The sequence below is a fragment of the Schistocerca serialis genome, chromosome 1 (assembly GCF_023864345.2).
Source record: "Schistocerca serialis cubense isolate TAMUIC-IGC-003099 chromosome 1, iqSchSeri2.2, whole genome shotgun sequence".
Classification (NCBI taxonomy): domain Eukaryota; kingdom Metazoa; phylum Arthropoda; class Insecta; order Orthoptera; family Acrididae; genus Schistocerca; species Schistocerca serialis.
The window spans coordinates 432677377-432693445 of NC_064638.1; the positions used below are offsets into that span (position 1 = coordinate 432677377).

A 16069-nucleotide genomic window follows, 5' to 3' on the forward strand; every position below is an offset into this window, starting at 1 on the left:
ACATTCGTGAAAGACATTATGCTCTATGGGTCACGTTAGAAACTGACCATTTGGAGATGCAACATTTGTTTTGTGCAGTTGACATGATAGCACAAGATGCTTATCACCAGGATCAGTGATCCAGCCATACTACCAGAGCAACAGACCAGTATGGACATTAGAGATAAATGTTTGTTTGTAACATCTAGCGAGGTACGGCAAGAAAAAAGTATGTCACTGACAAAAAAACTCTTGTCAATTCCCCTCACAATCCCACCACCAAGCCTCTTCCTGACCATAGCACTTGGGTGTGGCAGTAAAGCAGAATCACTGCACATCTATGACCATAAGTGGCAATAACACATGTTCACATGTCAAGTGTGACTGAAACATCTTACACTTTTTTCTCAGATACAAAAAAGCTGCAAGAACTTACTATAGAATGCAAAATGAATTCAAAGTGATAAGGCAATACAGAACCATTATGGTAACAACAAAGCAATTTTAAAGACAGTAAAACAAGTAACTGGTAGCACAAAGCTGATAAAGATAAAGAGAGAAGTTAGAAATAAGGATCGTTTAATTGAAAAGCATAAGGTTCTTCACAATCTCGTGGACAATTAATTAAGTCACATAGCAATGAAACTCAAAGCACAGTTTCTTACAATACACCATACAGTTACAAATACCCATGTTGCTACCTGCTACTGAAAAGAAAATCAGTGAAAATGTGTATAGAGTTAAAACTAAAATGTCCATAGGCTACATTTCATTTTGCCTACTAAAAGACTGCAGTATCAACACTAAAGCACTTATAAAAGGAATTCTAAATGAGTCTTTCAGATCTGACTGTTTCTGATTACCTGGAGCAGGTATAAATTCTTCCCATCCACATTCATTCATTCCTTTCATTCATTCATTCATCATGTTCTGTAGATCCCATCAGTTAGGAGGAACTTCAAGGACATACAGTAAGATAACACAAAGATATGACAGAAACTTAAATTAACAGTAATCTGTCATTGCACTGATTAATACTATTCACACTTATGCCATTTATATTAAAATGAATAAATTAGTAAGGAAGCTGCTACTCCTCAGTTTTCCTATGTATCTGCTACTCGTGGCTTAATACTTACTTGATTAGAATGGTGTTTTTGAAAGGAAATATTTTTACATCTATAAATGCTGAGTCCTATTTGTAATATACACTGATCAGCCAGAACATTGTGTCGACTGACCTACTATCAATATAAAACCATCCAGTGTCACCTGACAAAGAATGACTGCTAGTGATACACAGGCATGGAGCCTGTAGTATCAGTGAGCACACTATCCTTGTGTGGAATGAGAAAGGCGCACAATCTATTTGCATTTGAGCGAGGGCAGATTGTGAGCATTTCCAAAACTGCACAACTTTTAGGGTGTTCAAATAGTGCTGGGGTGAGTGTCTTCAACACATGGCAAAACCAAGGTGAAACCATGTCCAGATGTCTTGAGTTTGGTGGCCACCCCCATCGGACGTCGCAAGCTTGGCAGACTAGTAAAACAGGACAAGCAGTGAACTGTGGTGGAACTAACATCAGACTTTAATGCTGAGCAGAGCACAAGTGTATCTGAAAACACAGTGCACTAGACACTCTTAACTCTGCAGCCGACAACCCATATATGTGCCAATGTTAACACCATGATATTGGCAACTCTGACTGAAATGGTCAGATGACCACTAGCTCTGGACATTGGCATAGTGGTCTGATGAATTCTGATACCTTCTTCATCATTCTGATGGGAAGGTGCAAATCCATTGTCTTAAAGGGGAACAACTCCCTGACACCTGTACTGCGGGAAAGAGACAAGCTGGCAGTGGCTCCATTATGCTCTGGGGAACATTCATGTGGGCATCCATGGGTCCAGTGGAGCTCGTGCAAGACACCATGAGAGCCGAGGTGTATCATACACTGGTTGCAGATTACTTACAACTCTTGATGATGATCATGCTTTCTGACAGCAGTAGCATTTTTCAACAAGATAATGTGACATGTCACAAGGCTAGAAGTGCGATGGAGTGGTTCAAGGAACACAGTGGTGAATTCCAGTTGATGTTCTGGTTCCCAGATCACCAGGTTTGAACCCAGTTGAACACATCTGGTATGTGATTGAATGTGCATCAAAGCTCACGGCCCTCCTCCCCAGGAATTGGGGACTTCTGTGTGTAGCTGCTTTCTGACAGCAGTAGCATTTTTCAACAAGATAATGTGACATGTCACAAGGCTAGAAGTGCGATGGAGTGGTTCAAGGAACACAGTGGTGAATTCCAGTTGATGTTCTGGTTCCCAGATCACCAGGTTTGAACCCAGTCGAACACATCTGGTATGTGATTGAATGTGCATCAAAGCTCACGGCCCTCCTCCCCAGGAATTGGGGACTTCTGTGTGTAGCTGTAGTGACAACCCCCTCCAGTGACCTACCAAGGCCTGATTGCTTCCCTGTGCTTAACTGGATGTCCATACTTCCACTGTGCCTAGGTGTCATCCTCTACCTCACACTGGTGCGACCTGTGCTGGAACACACCACAGTAGTGTTGTGTAATGTTACAGTAGTGTTGGGTAACGCTGCCTAAGGCATCTAAAGAGTCTACAGGTTGTGCGGAACTGCTTGCTCAAGTTGCCCTGCTCCTACTACTAAACAGAAGGACAAGCCACATGCCTAGTACCTCACAAGTCACCAAGAACAGCAACGAAGATGATGTCCTATACATGAACTGCAATGGTGTGTCAAAATGTAACAATCAACCAATCACGTGCAGTTTTATAAGTAGTGCCAACACGTGATGCAAGCGTATTTTTATGGCTATGGAACAATTAAATTAAGATAGTAGTGTCACGGGTTTTGTACTCAAAATGTTATGTATTTTGTATAACTAATATCGACAATATTATTTTGAAATAAGATCGACTTTTCTTCATTCATGATCAGAGATCTCTAATCACTCTTGCATTTTACTATAGGTAACCCGCATGTGTTTTGTACATATACTATTACTCTCCACCCCAAAATACCTACTTAGGGAGGAAATTTAGCTCTGTACATTTATTATTCTAGCATGTGTCACTATAATGTATGGCTAACTTTGATATCGGTTTTAGCAGAACAAGACGATTTTTTTGACAAAATAGTGCAGACAGTGTCCTCTTAGATGCGGTAATAATATTGTTTACTCTGGTACAACGATCGAATGAATTTTTCTTTAGTGATTAGAGATCTGTAATCATAATCATATACTGTGATAGTCAACCTGCTTATGTATAAATAACATCTGTACATACAGGATAGAGAGTGTCATGGGATACATTCTATAAAACGATGCGGCACTATCCTATATGAGGGGAAATGGTCATGATAACAGAATAAGAGAAATCAATGCCTGTATAGAAAGATTTAGAGATATTCTGTTTTTTCCATCCACACAGGTCTACATACCAGTCAGACGACGATTTGCTTGATCGCACTGTGCTGTTTAGTTAAGAAATGTTTGGATGAGGATTATTGATAGGGTATGAAATAGATGTTAGAAATTCTAATACAAATCAGTGTATTTTGTGTCAAAATTGATGACTTTGCATTGAATGCAACACATTTTGAATAAAGATTCATTCATATAAACGATTTTTTTAATATTTCTGATAGTGTTTCAGTTACAGACAAACAAACAAAGTTTTTACACCCACCTGGCTAGCCGCGCAGTCTAACACGCTGCTTCCCGAGCGGAAAGGCATGCTAGTCCACTGGGGGCCAAAACGCACAACCATGTGGAGTGGCTGCAAGGTCAGTGGACTGTTTTGGCCTGCTGTGGGGTTGTGAACTACTGAGGGCTATGGCGGGACTAAGCATCTCTGTCGTTTCTAGGTCCCCGGTTCAATACTCAATACACACACAAGTTTTGACAGTTTGCTCCATACCGCGTATTACATACAACAAAACTGTAACAAACTACTCTACAGTTCTCATCCAAGTGCTTGGCATAGGTTTCAGAGATTACTTCTCGACCATTCCACTTTCGAATAGCACCTGGGGAAAAAATGTATGAAGATTTTATTAGACACCCAAATTTTTCCATGTTAATTAATTACATCTGTTGACTTTTTCCACGTATTGGAGTTCGATCTACTTGAAACCTGCTGAATACAGTCACAAATCTGACACCAGAATCGAATTTTTTTGTTTGCTAAATGACTCAGTGTAATCAAACAAATCATTTTGTGAATAGTATACAGGTTCACATTGGGGAAAAATCTGAATCTTTCCATGTCAACTCTGGTTTTTCTTATTCTATTACATTGGTCATCTCTCTCTATGTAGGAGGGCGTTCCCAAAATATTTTAGCATCTTTTACTGATTGCGATTCCATGGCAGTCTGTCCCCTGTATGTATAGATTTTATTTTTATGTGAGTCAGTTGTTTATCATAATATGGAAGTATGATTACAGATTTCCGATCATAAGAAATTCATTTGATCTTTGTAATAAAGTAAACAATGACATTTCCAGGTCTAGCTTCCCTGTATTATTTTGTAAGAAAACTCGTCTTGGTTCTGCTAAAGCAATATCAGATTTATTCATACATTATAGTGACTCCTGCTAGGGTACCTTCCAACATTAACAGGTGGTTGGCTTTACCTTCTTCTTTATTTTGGTTGTTCTATACAGTTGCCTGAATGGGATGTAATGTTCACTTGGGAATGACATATCACATATAAAAATACACTCTTGGAAATTGAAATAAGAACACCGTGAATTCATTGTCCCAGGAAGGGGAAACTTTATTGACACATTCTTGGGGTCAGATACATCACATGATCACACTGACAGAACCACAGGCACATAGACACAGGCAACAGAGCATGCACAATATCGGCACTAGTACAGTGTATATCCACCTTTCGCAGCAATGCAGGCCGCTATTCTCCAATGGAGACGATCGTAGAGATGCTGGATGTAGTCCTGTGGAACGGCTTGCCATGCCATTTCCACCTGGCGCCTCAGTTGGACCAGCGTTCGTGCTGGACGTGCAGACCGCGTGAGACGACGCTTCATCCAGTCCCAAACATGCTCAATGGGGGACAGATCCGGAGATCTTGCTGGCCAGGGTAGTTGACTTACACCTTCTAGAGCACATTGGGTGGCACGGGATACATGCGGACGTGCATTGTCCTGTTGGAACAGCAAGTTCCCTTGCCGGTCTAGGAATGGTAGAACGATGGGTTCGATGACGGTTTGGATGTACCGTGCACTATTCAGTGTCCCCTCGACGATCACCAGTGGTGTACGGCCAGTGTAGGAGATCGCTCCCCACACCATGATGCCGGGTGTTGGCCCTGTGTGCCTCGGTCGTATGCAATCCTGATTGTGGCCCTCACCTGCACGGCGCCAAACACGCATACGACCATCATTGGCACCAAGGCAGAAGCGACTCTCATCGCTGAAGACGACACATCTCCATTCGTCCCTCCATTCACACCTGTCGCGACACCACTGGAGGCGGGCTGCACGATGTTGGGGCGTGAGCGGAAGACGGCCTAACGGTGTGCGGGACTGTAGCCCAGCTTCATGGAGACGGTTGCGAATGGTCTTCGCCGATACCCCAGGAGCAACAGTGTCCCTAATTTGCTGGGAAGTGGCGGTGCGGTCCCCTACAGCACTGCGTAGGATCCTACGGTCTTGGCGTGCATCCGTGCGTCGCTGCGGTCCGGTCCCAGGTCGACGGGCACGTGCACCTTCCGCCGACCACTGGCGACAACATCGATGTACTGTGGAGACCTCATGCCCCACGTGTTGAGCAATTCGGCGGTACGTCCACCCGGCCTCCCGCATGCCCACTATATGCCCTCGCTCAAAGTCCGTCAACTGCACATACGGTTCACGTCCACGCTGTCGCGGCATGCTACCAGTGTTAAAGACTGCGATGGAGCTCCGTATGCCACGGCAAACTGGCTGACACTGACGGCGGCGGTGCACAAATGCTGCGCAGCTAGCGCCATTCGACGGCCAACACCGCGGTTCCTGGTGTGTCCGCTGTGCCGTGCATGTGATCATTGCTTGTACAGCCCTCTCGCAGTGTCCGGAGCAAGTATGGTGGGTCTGACACACCGGTGTCAATGTGTTCTTTTTTCCATTTCCAGCAGTGTACTATGAGGCTGCTATTTTCATAAAATTTCCCGCTTAAGTAACTGTTTTGGAGTAACATTGTGTGTATAAAAACACATCATGCTGCTTGTTGTAGTACACCTGTACAATTACACTGGAACCTTACAGTTTGTATGGCATTACCACAAAAGGATGCAAGCTAGCTGTCATGCGACAATGTAAGTGGGAGGGGGGCGGTAATGAACGCAGCTAAATTTCCTCCATAAGTAGGTGTTTTGGGGTGGAGAGTAGCGGTATGTGTACGACACACATGCAGGTTGCCTATTATATTATGCAAGTGTGATTACAGATCACTGAACATAAATCAAAAATATGTTATTTATTAGTATTCAAAATGGCTCTAAGCACTATGGGACTTAACATCTAAGGTCATCAGTCCCCTATACTTAGAACTACGTAAATATAATTAACCTAGGGACATCACACACATCCACGCCCGAGGCAGGATTCAAACCCGCGACCGCAGCAGCCGCGTGGTTCCGGACTGAAGTGCCTAGAACCGCTCGGCCACCATGGCCGGCATTTATTAGTATTAATTATTTATCAAAATACACAATATTTCAAGTACCAAATACATGTGACACTACAGTTGTAATTTACTTGTTCTATAGCCATCAAAAATACACATACGTAACATATTGGTACTACTGATAAAATCGCATTACATTATTGATTGGTCGTGGCATACCCATGAAGCAGCAACAATATAGATGATCCAGCGTTTAATGTCAGAAGTCCATGAGGCTGTTCACAGAAGATGCGGTTGAGAACAAGAAGACAGCAACAACAGAAAACGGTAGGAAATTGCAGGAAGACCTAAGATGATTGCTGATTGGTGCAGGTCCTGGGAGATGACACCAAATGTAACCAAACATAATTTAGGGCACAAAAATTGGCCTACAAATCCAATACTGTACAATTACAATAGGTCTACTGATGTCAAATCACTACAAACAGAAACTAACGTAAAACACCTGGAAGCATCCATCCAGAGCAACTTAAAGTGGAATGACCACATAAAACAAAACGTGAGAAATAGTAGGTGCCACGTTGAGATGCTTTGGAGAAATCCTAGGAAAACATAATCCATTTACGAAAGAAGTGGTTTACAAAACATTTGTAACGTTGGAATGTACTGTTGGAACTTCAACTTTTATCCTAGTACACTATAGTGCTTTGTGTAATAAAAAGTAGTAACATTTCATAGCAGTGTTTACTTTCGTTCTAGAGGCATTAAATAAATTATTTTTTATCACCAGCCTCTGGTCACCATAACTATTTAGTGATTAACTTCAGGTTAGAACACTTTGTCTATTTACAATTATTAGGCACTCTGCCTCAGCTACTATTTTGTCTTAAAACCAGAAGGATTTATTTCGTTCATGACTATTTCAAGACTTGTTTCCAAGAAGGAAATTTAAGTTCCTTTAATTCAATAAAACTTTTTGACCACCTATGGCAGATACTTTAACTGGTAATGAAGTGTTTGTTGTTTTTCCAAATCAGTGCTTACATTTGCCCTTCTAGCCCAGGTGCATAGTGCTTTGCTTGTTCTTTCGTTTCTTCCTGTGGCTTTTGTGGTTCCTGTGCCACCTTTGTACTTCTTGTCCCACAGCTGTTGGCATCATGATAGTTGTCGGTCTTTATTTTTCGCACACAGTGAAAGTTTTGTTGTTTCTCTTCTGGTCTATGTGACTTTTGGTCTGCTTGGTATACACTAGTTTCTGTTACCAGTTTTCCGTGTTTGTGCCCAATTCATTTCCACTACATATTTTGAGATGGTGTATGTTGCGCCTGCTCCAGTGTCTAGTGCAGGGCTACCTTCTATCTACTCGTTACTTTGAGACTACTGGCAGATGCAACGCTGTCTTCTGGAACTGCTGGCGTGCATTCCATGACGTCAGAGTTGCCCTTTGGGGTTCCTGGCCTTCAGACTCCGCCACAGTCTCAGGCACAGCATCCAATCCTGGAGTAAGCATCTTCACAGCTCTGGAGGTACCTAGCCATTGCACCTCTATGCTCCCAGGCCCATCACCTCTGGACACCACTGGTGCTGCACCATACTCCTGGCACACCAGACCCCATGGCCACCATTATCATGACACCACACGCTTCCTGTCTTCGTCCCCAGCGCTCCACAAGGGTCTACGACTGGACTACATCGCTACAGCTTCCTCCTCCAAACACAGCAGCTGCACAGTCTTCTACTTTGATCCTCCATGGTTCTTCCTCTGATGACTCCATCATTGTGCCTCCTCTTCTCTGCCTGTCCTAGCCCGTTCCTACCTCATGAACGCACTTTCTGCTGCTTTTTGTACCTCATCCTTGCACGTGTTTTAGACATTCCCTTTACATGCCTAATTCAAGCACGCAACACCCTAATTTCTCCCAAGTGCATCTGTACACCAGAGATTTACCCCAAGTGCATCCTCACACCAAACATTTGTTCCAACTGCTTCTGCACAGCAACTATTCATCCCAAGTACTTCTGCACAATACTTTGCCCTCCAAAGCGCTTCTGTACACCAAATTACTCTCCCTAGTGCTTCCACACAACACTTTCTTATCCTATGAGCTTCCACACAACATACTTTTTTTCCCTGATGCTTTGGCACAACATTACATCCCTAGTGCTTTCATGTGGCCAGTTTTCCTCTCAGGTGCTCCTGCGTGGCACCTTTCCCTCCCGAGTACTTCTACGCAACAATTTTTTATCCTACATAATCTCACACAACAACTTTGATTCTATGTGCTTTTGCACAAGGAAATCTCATCACTAGTGCTTCTGCACACTCAGTTTTCTACCTCATTTTCCATGTTTTTTGGCGCACTGTTTTCTGTCTATGACTTACATTATGTGGGCTCCTTACAGACTGGCTCCAGACAATCCGCTCATTGGCAACTGCCAATGTTACCGACCACTCGAGGCCTGCCCACACCAGTCCCGCAGAAATGGGCGCTGGATGTGCTGGATGCTGCCAGCTAGGCTCAGCTCTCATTTACTGTCGACTACTGGGGAGGAGGGGGCGACCTCTCAGGGACTCCATGTACTGTCGACTGGGATTCTGCTTTTCTATGATCCCCGACATGGGTCCCCGTCTTTCCTCCCTTTCCAGAGGGAAGGTGGTGCTGAATCACAGTACCTAGAGAGGTTTTCAAGAAGACACATCAGGACTGCTAGCTACAGTGCCCATGGAAGTGAATTTCGCAATCCCCACCTTCTTTGTAATCAGCTCGAACACAACACTGCTTGAGGTAGTTGCATGGGTGTCCAATCTCTCAGCCTGGTGATGAGGTGGGACTTCTTCAACTCTCTCTGCAACTCACACTACATCCAAGCTACGCAGGCAGCCCGCTTCCCCACAGATGAAACTCGAGGGGCTGCCGTGCTACACACGGCCATCAGCGAGCGCCCAGTGCGTCAGCAGAGGTCACTGCTCGGGACCCACGGATCTCTTTTCTACGTCAGACATGTGACGAAGCAACACCGACTGTATTGTGGAGCCAAGTGCTGTACTTAGGTCGACGTGGGCGCCTTAGGAGGCCAGTTCACTCTCAGTGTGCTTCCAAGCCAGACACTACATGTTCATGCATTTCTTCAATCAGGAACTCACTTTGGAGCCACCGCGACGACAAAGCAAAGCTTCATGTTAGTGTTTCTGTGAGTGGGCTTGTATGAATTCTGGACTTTACTGTGTTTTCGTCATACTGGAACCTTAATAGTGGGCTATTCTTCGGTGACTATCTCAAACTTAGAGTTCTCAACATGGTAGCTTTGGACTGCTCCGTCGGGACGTGAATTTTTGCTAATGTGGTATTTTGTATAATAAATAGTTAGTAACATTTTGTAACAGTGTTTGCTTGCATTCTAGATGCAGTCTACCTTCGATTATATTTATCTTAATTCTTTCCTATTACTGGCCTTTGTCTGCCGTAATCATTTAGTAATTAACTTCAGTTTAGAGCACTTTATCTATTTGCAATTACTAGGCACTCTGACTCAAGTAGTGTTTTAAGTGTAACCAGAAGGATTTATTTCGTTCATGGCTACTTCAAGACTTGTTTTCAAGAAGGAAAATTAAGTTCCCTGAATTCAATAAAACTTATTCATGAGTCTTTAGTTTTTGACCACTTTTGGTGGATACTTTAGTTCCAATGCCGAACGGCACGCAAAAGATCATTTAGACAGTGCAAGAACTTTGTGGGGATGCTAAACAAACTCCAGTGGTGGATGCTACAAAAGAAATGTGGTGCATCACAGAGAGGTTTACTGTTCAAAAACAGAGAGAGCACGTTCTGCGACAGAGATGGGCAACATATTGCTAGCTCCCATGTACATCATGCGAAATCACCACAATGAGAAAAACTAAATAATTAGAGCTGGTACTGACGCTTTCCGAAATCATTCTTTCGACAGAGTTTCACAAATTGAACGGGGATTGGGCTAAAGGATGGATGTACCAGACAATCTGTATCGCATGCCATATGATGGCGTGCCAGTGTTATGGATCTGATTTTCGGTACAGTCTTCACAAAGACAATATCATCATCTGGGCAAAGCTTTATGGACTGTACAGTGTTATCTATTGTAAACAGCAGAGGGTACACAAGTGCGGATTAGGTAAGGATGGGAAGCTAAATCGATTGTATCCTTCTCTAAAGAACCATCAGTCCTTTCTGGTAAGGATTTCAGAATACACAACAATATTCTGGAGATGGTATAATGGCTCTGAGCACTATGGGACTTAACAGCTGAGGTCATCAGTCCCCTAGAACTTAGAACTACTTAAACCTAACTAACCTAAGGACATCACACACATCCATGCCCGAGGCAGGATTCGAAACTGCGACCGCAGCGGTCGCGCGGTACCAGACCGAAGCGCCTAGAACGGCTCGGCCACTCCGGCCGGCTCTGGAGACGGCTCGACACGCGCAGTGTATGCAGTCTCTTGGATTTGCTTCATCTTCAAAGTGTACTGGCAACGAATTGCATTGTCTGACTCACCCTTCCACATGACCTAAACACTATTGTAGAGGATAATAAAAGTAGTCTGACCCACTTGTGTGCATGTACAATGTTACTTGGACCATGAAACCGCTAAACAACGCATAACAGTAATTTAAACGGGAGAAGTTACTATATAATATACTGTTTAAAGGTTGTACTCCTAATGGAATGGAAGAAAACTGTGTTATGTGTACTGTACAATGATTCATTCGACCTTGGCTTCATCCTAGAGTGTCTAACTTACAATTCTTTAACCAGGGAGACATTGTCCCATCTTTGGAACGAAATGTAAGTAATGAGTTTGTTTGTAAAAAAAAAAAAAAACTGTTTCTCTATCACGAGTCACGATAATCTTTTTAAATATATTGTGTGTTCCGAATGGTGGACACAGCTCATATAAATGTCAACTAGTTGGTGTCCGGTTAGTTTTTATCTGATATTCTATGCATAGTGTAGAGGACAAAGCACTCTACAAGCAACTAAGGGGGAGGGGGGGGGGGGGAAGCAATTTTATGCATGTGCACTGTCCAAGCGGCAGGAGGTACATACAACTCCTCACCGAAAACCGACATATACAGCTCCTAACCGAAAATCGACATTAAAGTAAACCATGTCGACTATCTAGCCTCAAATGGCAAGTGGAAAAAGTGGAGGTCGCTTACATTAAACATCTAAACCTTCCATTACTCTTAAAGTAGCTCTGCAATGTGCTTTTGCCTCACAGGGCAATTGTTGGTCCAAGGTACGTGAGATGACAGAGGAAGGGGTGTTGGTTGAAATGGGTTATACTGAATGAGACAGGCATCTGTCGTGCCTGTCTTCCGTCCCACGCAAAGTGGCAGGCTAAACGCTGTATCTGGCGCCTCCAGCAGTCTCTGTGCTGTGTAGCGATAGATTCTGAAGTGTTGAAACACCCACTTAAGTGTTTTACCATTAAATAAAGCGTCCCTGCAACTCCCCTGGTCCCAATAATGTTACCTGCACATAATGTATTATCCTAATTGGATAATAAACATGAGTGACAAGGATCCTAAAGAAACATCCTTCTCCACCAACACAATAATAGTTTCCCCTAATCGGCTGATAAATGACAGTGACAAGGCAAAGGGCAAGTATCTCAGGGTAATAAATTCTAGTGATAAGGATAATAAATTGGGTAATAAACTGTGGCGATAAGAAAAAGGGTAAGAATCCTGGGATAGTAAATTATGGCTACAGGATAATAAACTTTTATAGCGACAAAGATAATTAATTGGGCAAAAATTATCTGATAAAGCACTGGAAATCTGACAATGGAGGAAGCTGCATTTGTATTCCCTATCAGTAGGCTAACAGACACAATTTTATATATTACGTGTTTGATGTAGATGGGTGAGGGAGGAGTTGGCTAGGAGGGGCAAGGAGTGTGGGTGAGAGATCTGACAACAACGCAGTAGCGCTCGCACTGGCTTAGCCTTCATACTGACATCACATTACATGATTGTTTGCTTATTTCTCTCTTATAAAATACTGGCAGTTACTGAAGATTAAAGACTTCATGCACTTGCAAGATAACATGAATATTTGCTCACTACACTTTGAACCAAATCACTTTATGAGTGCCATCAAACTCGTTGCTGAAGAGAGAACTGCAACTCAGTCATGATAATAAAATAACAAAAGCAGTGAAACATAACACATAGAGGAACGAAGTTCCACAACTACTGCTGTATCAGAGCCAGAAACATCATACCAATAAACATCATAATTTTGAATGCAAACGTCTTCTGAAGATGAAGTGATTAAATACAATTATATTTGTATGGTGGAAAATCTAATGAAGTGTAAGAAAGCACAAATCATCAGACTCCGTGAAAAACTATTATGGAATGTGACAAAGTGCCTTTCATAATAGTAACATATAGTCATCGAAATATCATAGAAACAAAGGAAAAAACGCAAGCACGTATTAAAAGAATTGGATACAAAAAAGATGACCTCGATGTATTGTGAAGACAGATCGGAATACCATTGAAGTGAAAATGTGGGATAAGATGGAAAGATGAAAATGAGTTCGAAAATACCTATTCATGAATGAGTGGTAGTTCACTTCTTTTTATTTATGAGCTTTGGTTCTGTTTGCATTTATTGTACGATCATTCACATCTCTTGGTATTTAAGTAATTTTTCAGGTGTAATAATATAATAAATATTTCATAAATGAAGTAGAAAAAGAAATAAAAACAAATATTATTCTTGCGGCGCATGCTATGTTAAGAAATGGCCGGCTTTCTCTGCTCTTGGAGCGTTAGTCTCACGCCAGCATCTCAATGTCATGTATGTAGGACTGAGCTACAGTCAAGATGCCCTGGTAGGGAATGGTGGCTCACCGTGAGGTTGGCACGAGGCTCCAGCGCCAGCCAGAGAACGGTTTCCAGTTCCAGGTTGACGGACGCGAAGCTGACGACGCACTCGCCGATCATGCGCTCGCGCCGCATGCGTTCGCAGCCGTACAGCCGGAAGCGGACGCCCATGCTGTTCACATCCTCTGCAAAACATACAATCAGCTGGCCACGCCTGTCTCACACTCAACCTATCAGTAATGGCGGCGAACGGGGCGCAGAAACGTGCACGAAACTACAGGCTGGCGCAAATTAAGTAGCTGTAAGTGTAAAGGAAATGCAGTGAAACTACAGAAACGAAGAGCTGACATGGACTTACCATTTATTTACAATGATAAATGCACTTATACAAAATGATAAAAGTGACCCCTTGCAACATCAATACATAGCTGTGCACATCTAAGCATATTCAGATATACTCGGCATTATTCAAAAGCCACGTACAGTATTCTACACGCTCCTGTCATCCTCCCATAATTGCTACGCAACGGTCACACAATATGGCTTAAAATCAAGACTTTTCAATCTCCGCTGGCAACTCCTCTTCCTTACATGTATGTGTTGGACCAATTTATGTGTAGACTTCTTTGGGCTCTGAATAATTCCTCGCCAAATGTCTCCGTTAACTTCTGCTGTGCGAACTGAAGGAATTCTCTGTCATTTCACATTTCACACAGATTCGTAGGTGCGCCAATTTTTATGCAGACTTTGTATTGCCCTCTTTGCTGGTAGTCCTCTGTCCGGATATTTGACTCCGAAAATTTCGTAAGTCTCCTTAATAAAACTGTTTTCACATATGCTACCATAATTTCAGTTCTTTCTTCTATTGAGAAAGTCATTTTGCGGACCGCAAAGAAGAACGTCTAACTGACGAAATACACTGAAATGCTGATAGAAGAATGCTAACAATCGATTATTGCAGAAAACTGTCCATTGTCGTAGCTGTTTATTTCAGAAGTCGAAATACTGCACTCGCATTCAAAGGGAAGGTGGGCTACTTCTAACTACGCCGCCCTGTTCATTGCTATCGCTGATCATACGTCATAAGCTAAAAACTGTGACTCAAACGTTGACACCTTGCTATCATATGAGCCATGGATATGAGCTGCACTTCTTATAAGAGCCTCTGAACATGTCTTTCAGACTGCCTGAAAAATTAACATTGAACGTAGAAGTCAAATGTTCAACTTCGAGGCCTTCCCCAGAAAACATTGAAACGTGTGATAACGACCAAGAGTTTCGTATTATTTGTCATAAAATAATATCTTCTTGATTTAAATAATAGAAATTGCGCCTTTTACCTATTTTTTGCTGCTTAGCACTACGCGTTTCGAGAATTTATTCTCATTTTGAAGTGAATTTGTGTGTCTGTTTACTTGAATATGCTGTTGGCATGTGTGATTTTGTGCCTCTCTTGCGTCTTTTCGAAGTTACACTGCAATCGGAAAATCGGACAAAATGAATTTTTCACAGTTTTTAAATGCTGACATTAGCGTTTGCTCTCTTCGCTGGTAGTCCTTTTCCGATTACAGTGTAACTTCGAAAAGACGCAAGACAGGCAGAAAATCCTACATGCCAACGTCACCAAACATATTCTTGTAAACTGCCTTGTGCGAGATCTCTAATTGCATTTGAAGCATGTAAATTTCCAGAAGCGCGGAGACTCATTTGTGTAGCGTAAGCCAGTTCGTGGACGATATGGTCTTTTCGAACCTTCACCGTCCTCCTTCGTTTAGACCGATCACTCAAATAGTTCCAGCTTGTGGGAGGAAGCCCCGGCGTGTCTGTCTCGCGGGGTAGCCGCGCGGTCTAGGGCGTCTTTTCACGGTTCGCGCGGCTCCCCCCGTCGGAGGTTCGAGTCCTCTCTCGGGCATGGGTGTGTGTGTGTTGTCCTTAGTGTATGTTAGTTTAAGTTAGATTAAATAGTGTGTAAGCTTAGGGATCGATGTCTTCAGCTGTTTGGTCTCATAAGACCTTACCACAAATTTCCAAATATTGCGTGTCGATGGGAATGAAATGATGGTGATAAGGACAACACAACGCCCAGTCCCTAAGCGGAGTAATTCTCCGACCCAGCTGGGAATCGAACCCGGGCTGTTAGGCACCACACCCGAGGCTATGGCCATGCGCTATGCAGAGTTGTGGCACGTTCTTTTTTATACGGTTTATGAAGTCAGTTGCAGTCACACGCAAGGTTAACATTGCATTAACAGTTATTTTCATTTCAAAGCCACAAACAGGTGATTACAGACGCAATGACAGTTAGCTATATGCTATAAGCATCCTTTAGAAGCACTTCCTTAAGCTTTCACCATGAAGAGAACTCAATATCGCGAATTGATGCTGTACCCAAATAAACCACATCTTTCTGTCTGAGAGTGTAAAGCTTCCAGCCAGCCCTAAAACGCTCTGACATTCGAATAATAGTTCCTTAAACCAACATAAGAATGCTTAGCCCCAAATAACAGCGACAAAATATTCCCTTTATTTGCGGCTCA

The 16069-nt window shown here is 42.9% G+C and overlaps 1 protein-coding gene across 1 annotated transcript in view; it reads right to left on the reverse strand.

Annotated features, from left to right (window-relative positions):
• LOC126481620 (synaptotagmin-14) overlaps positions 1 to 16069 on the reverse strand; it is a 602337-nt gene that overhangs the window by 47354 nt on the left and 538914 nt on the right. The window contains exon 8 of the mRNA XM_050105545.1: positions 13560 to 13717. Coding sequence (XP_049961502.1) covers positions 13560 to 13717 — 158 coding nt within the window. The remainder of the gene's footprint in view (positions 1 to 13559; positions 13718 to 16069) is intronic.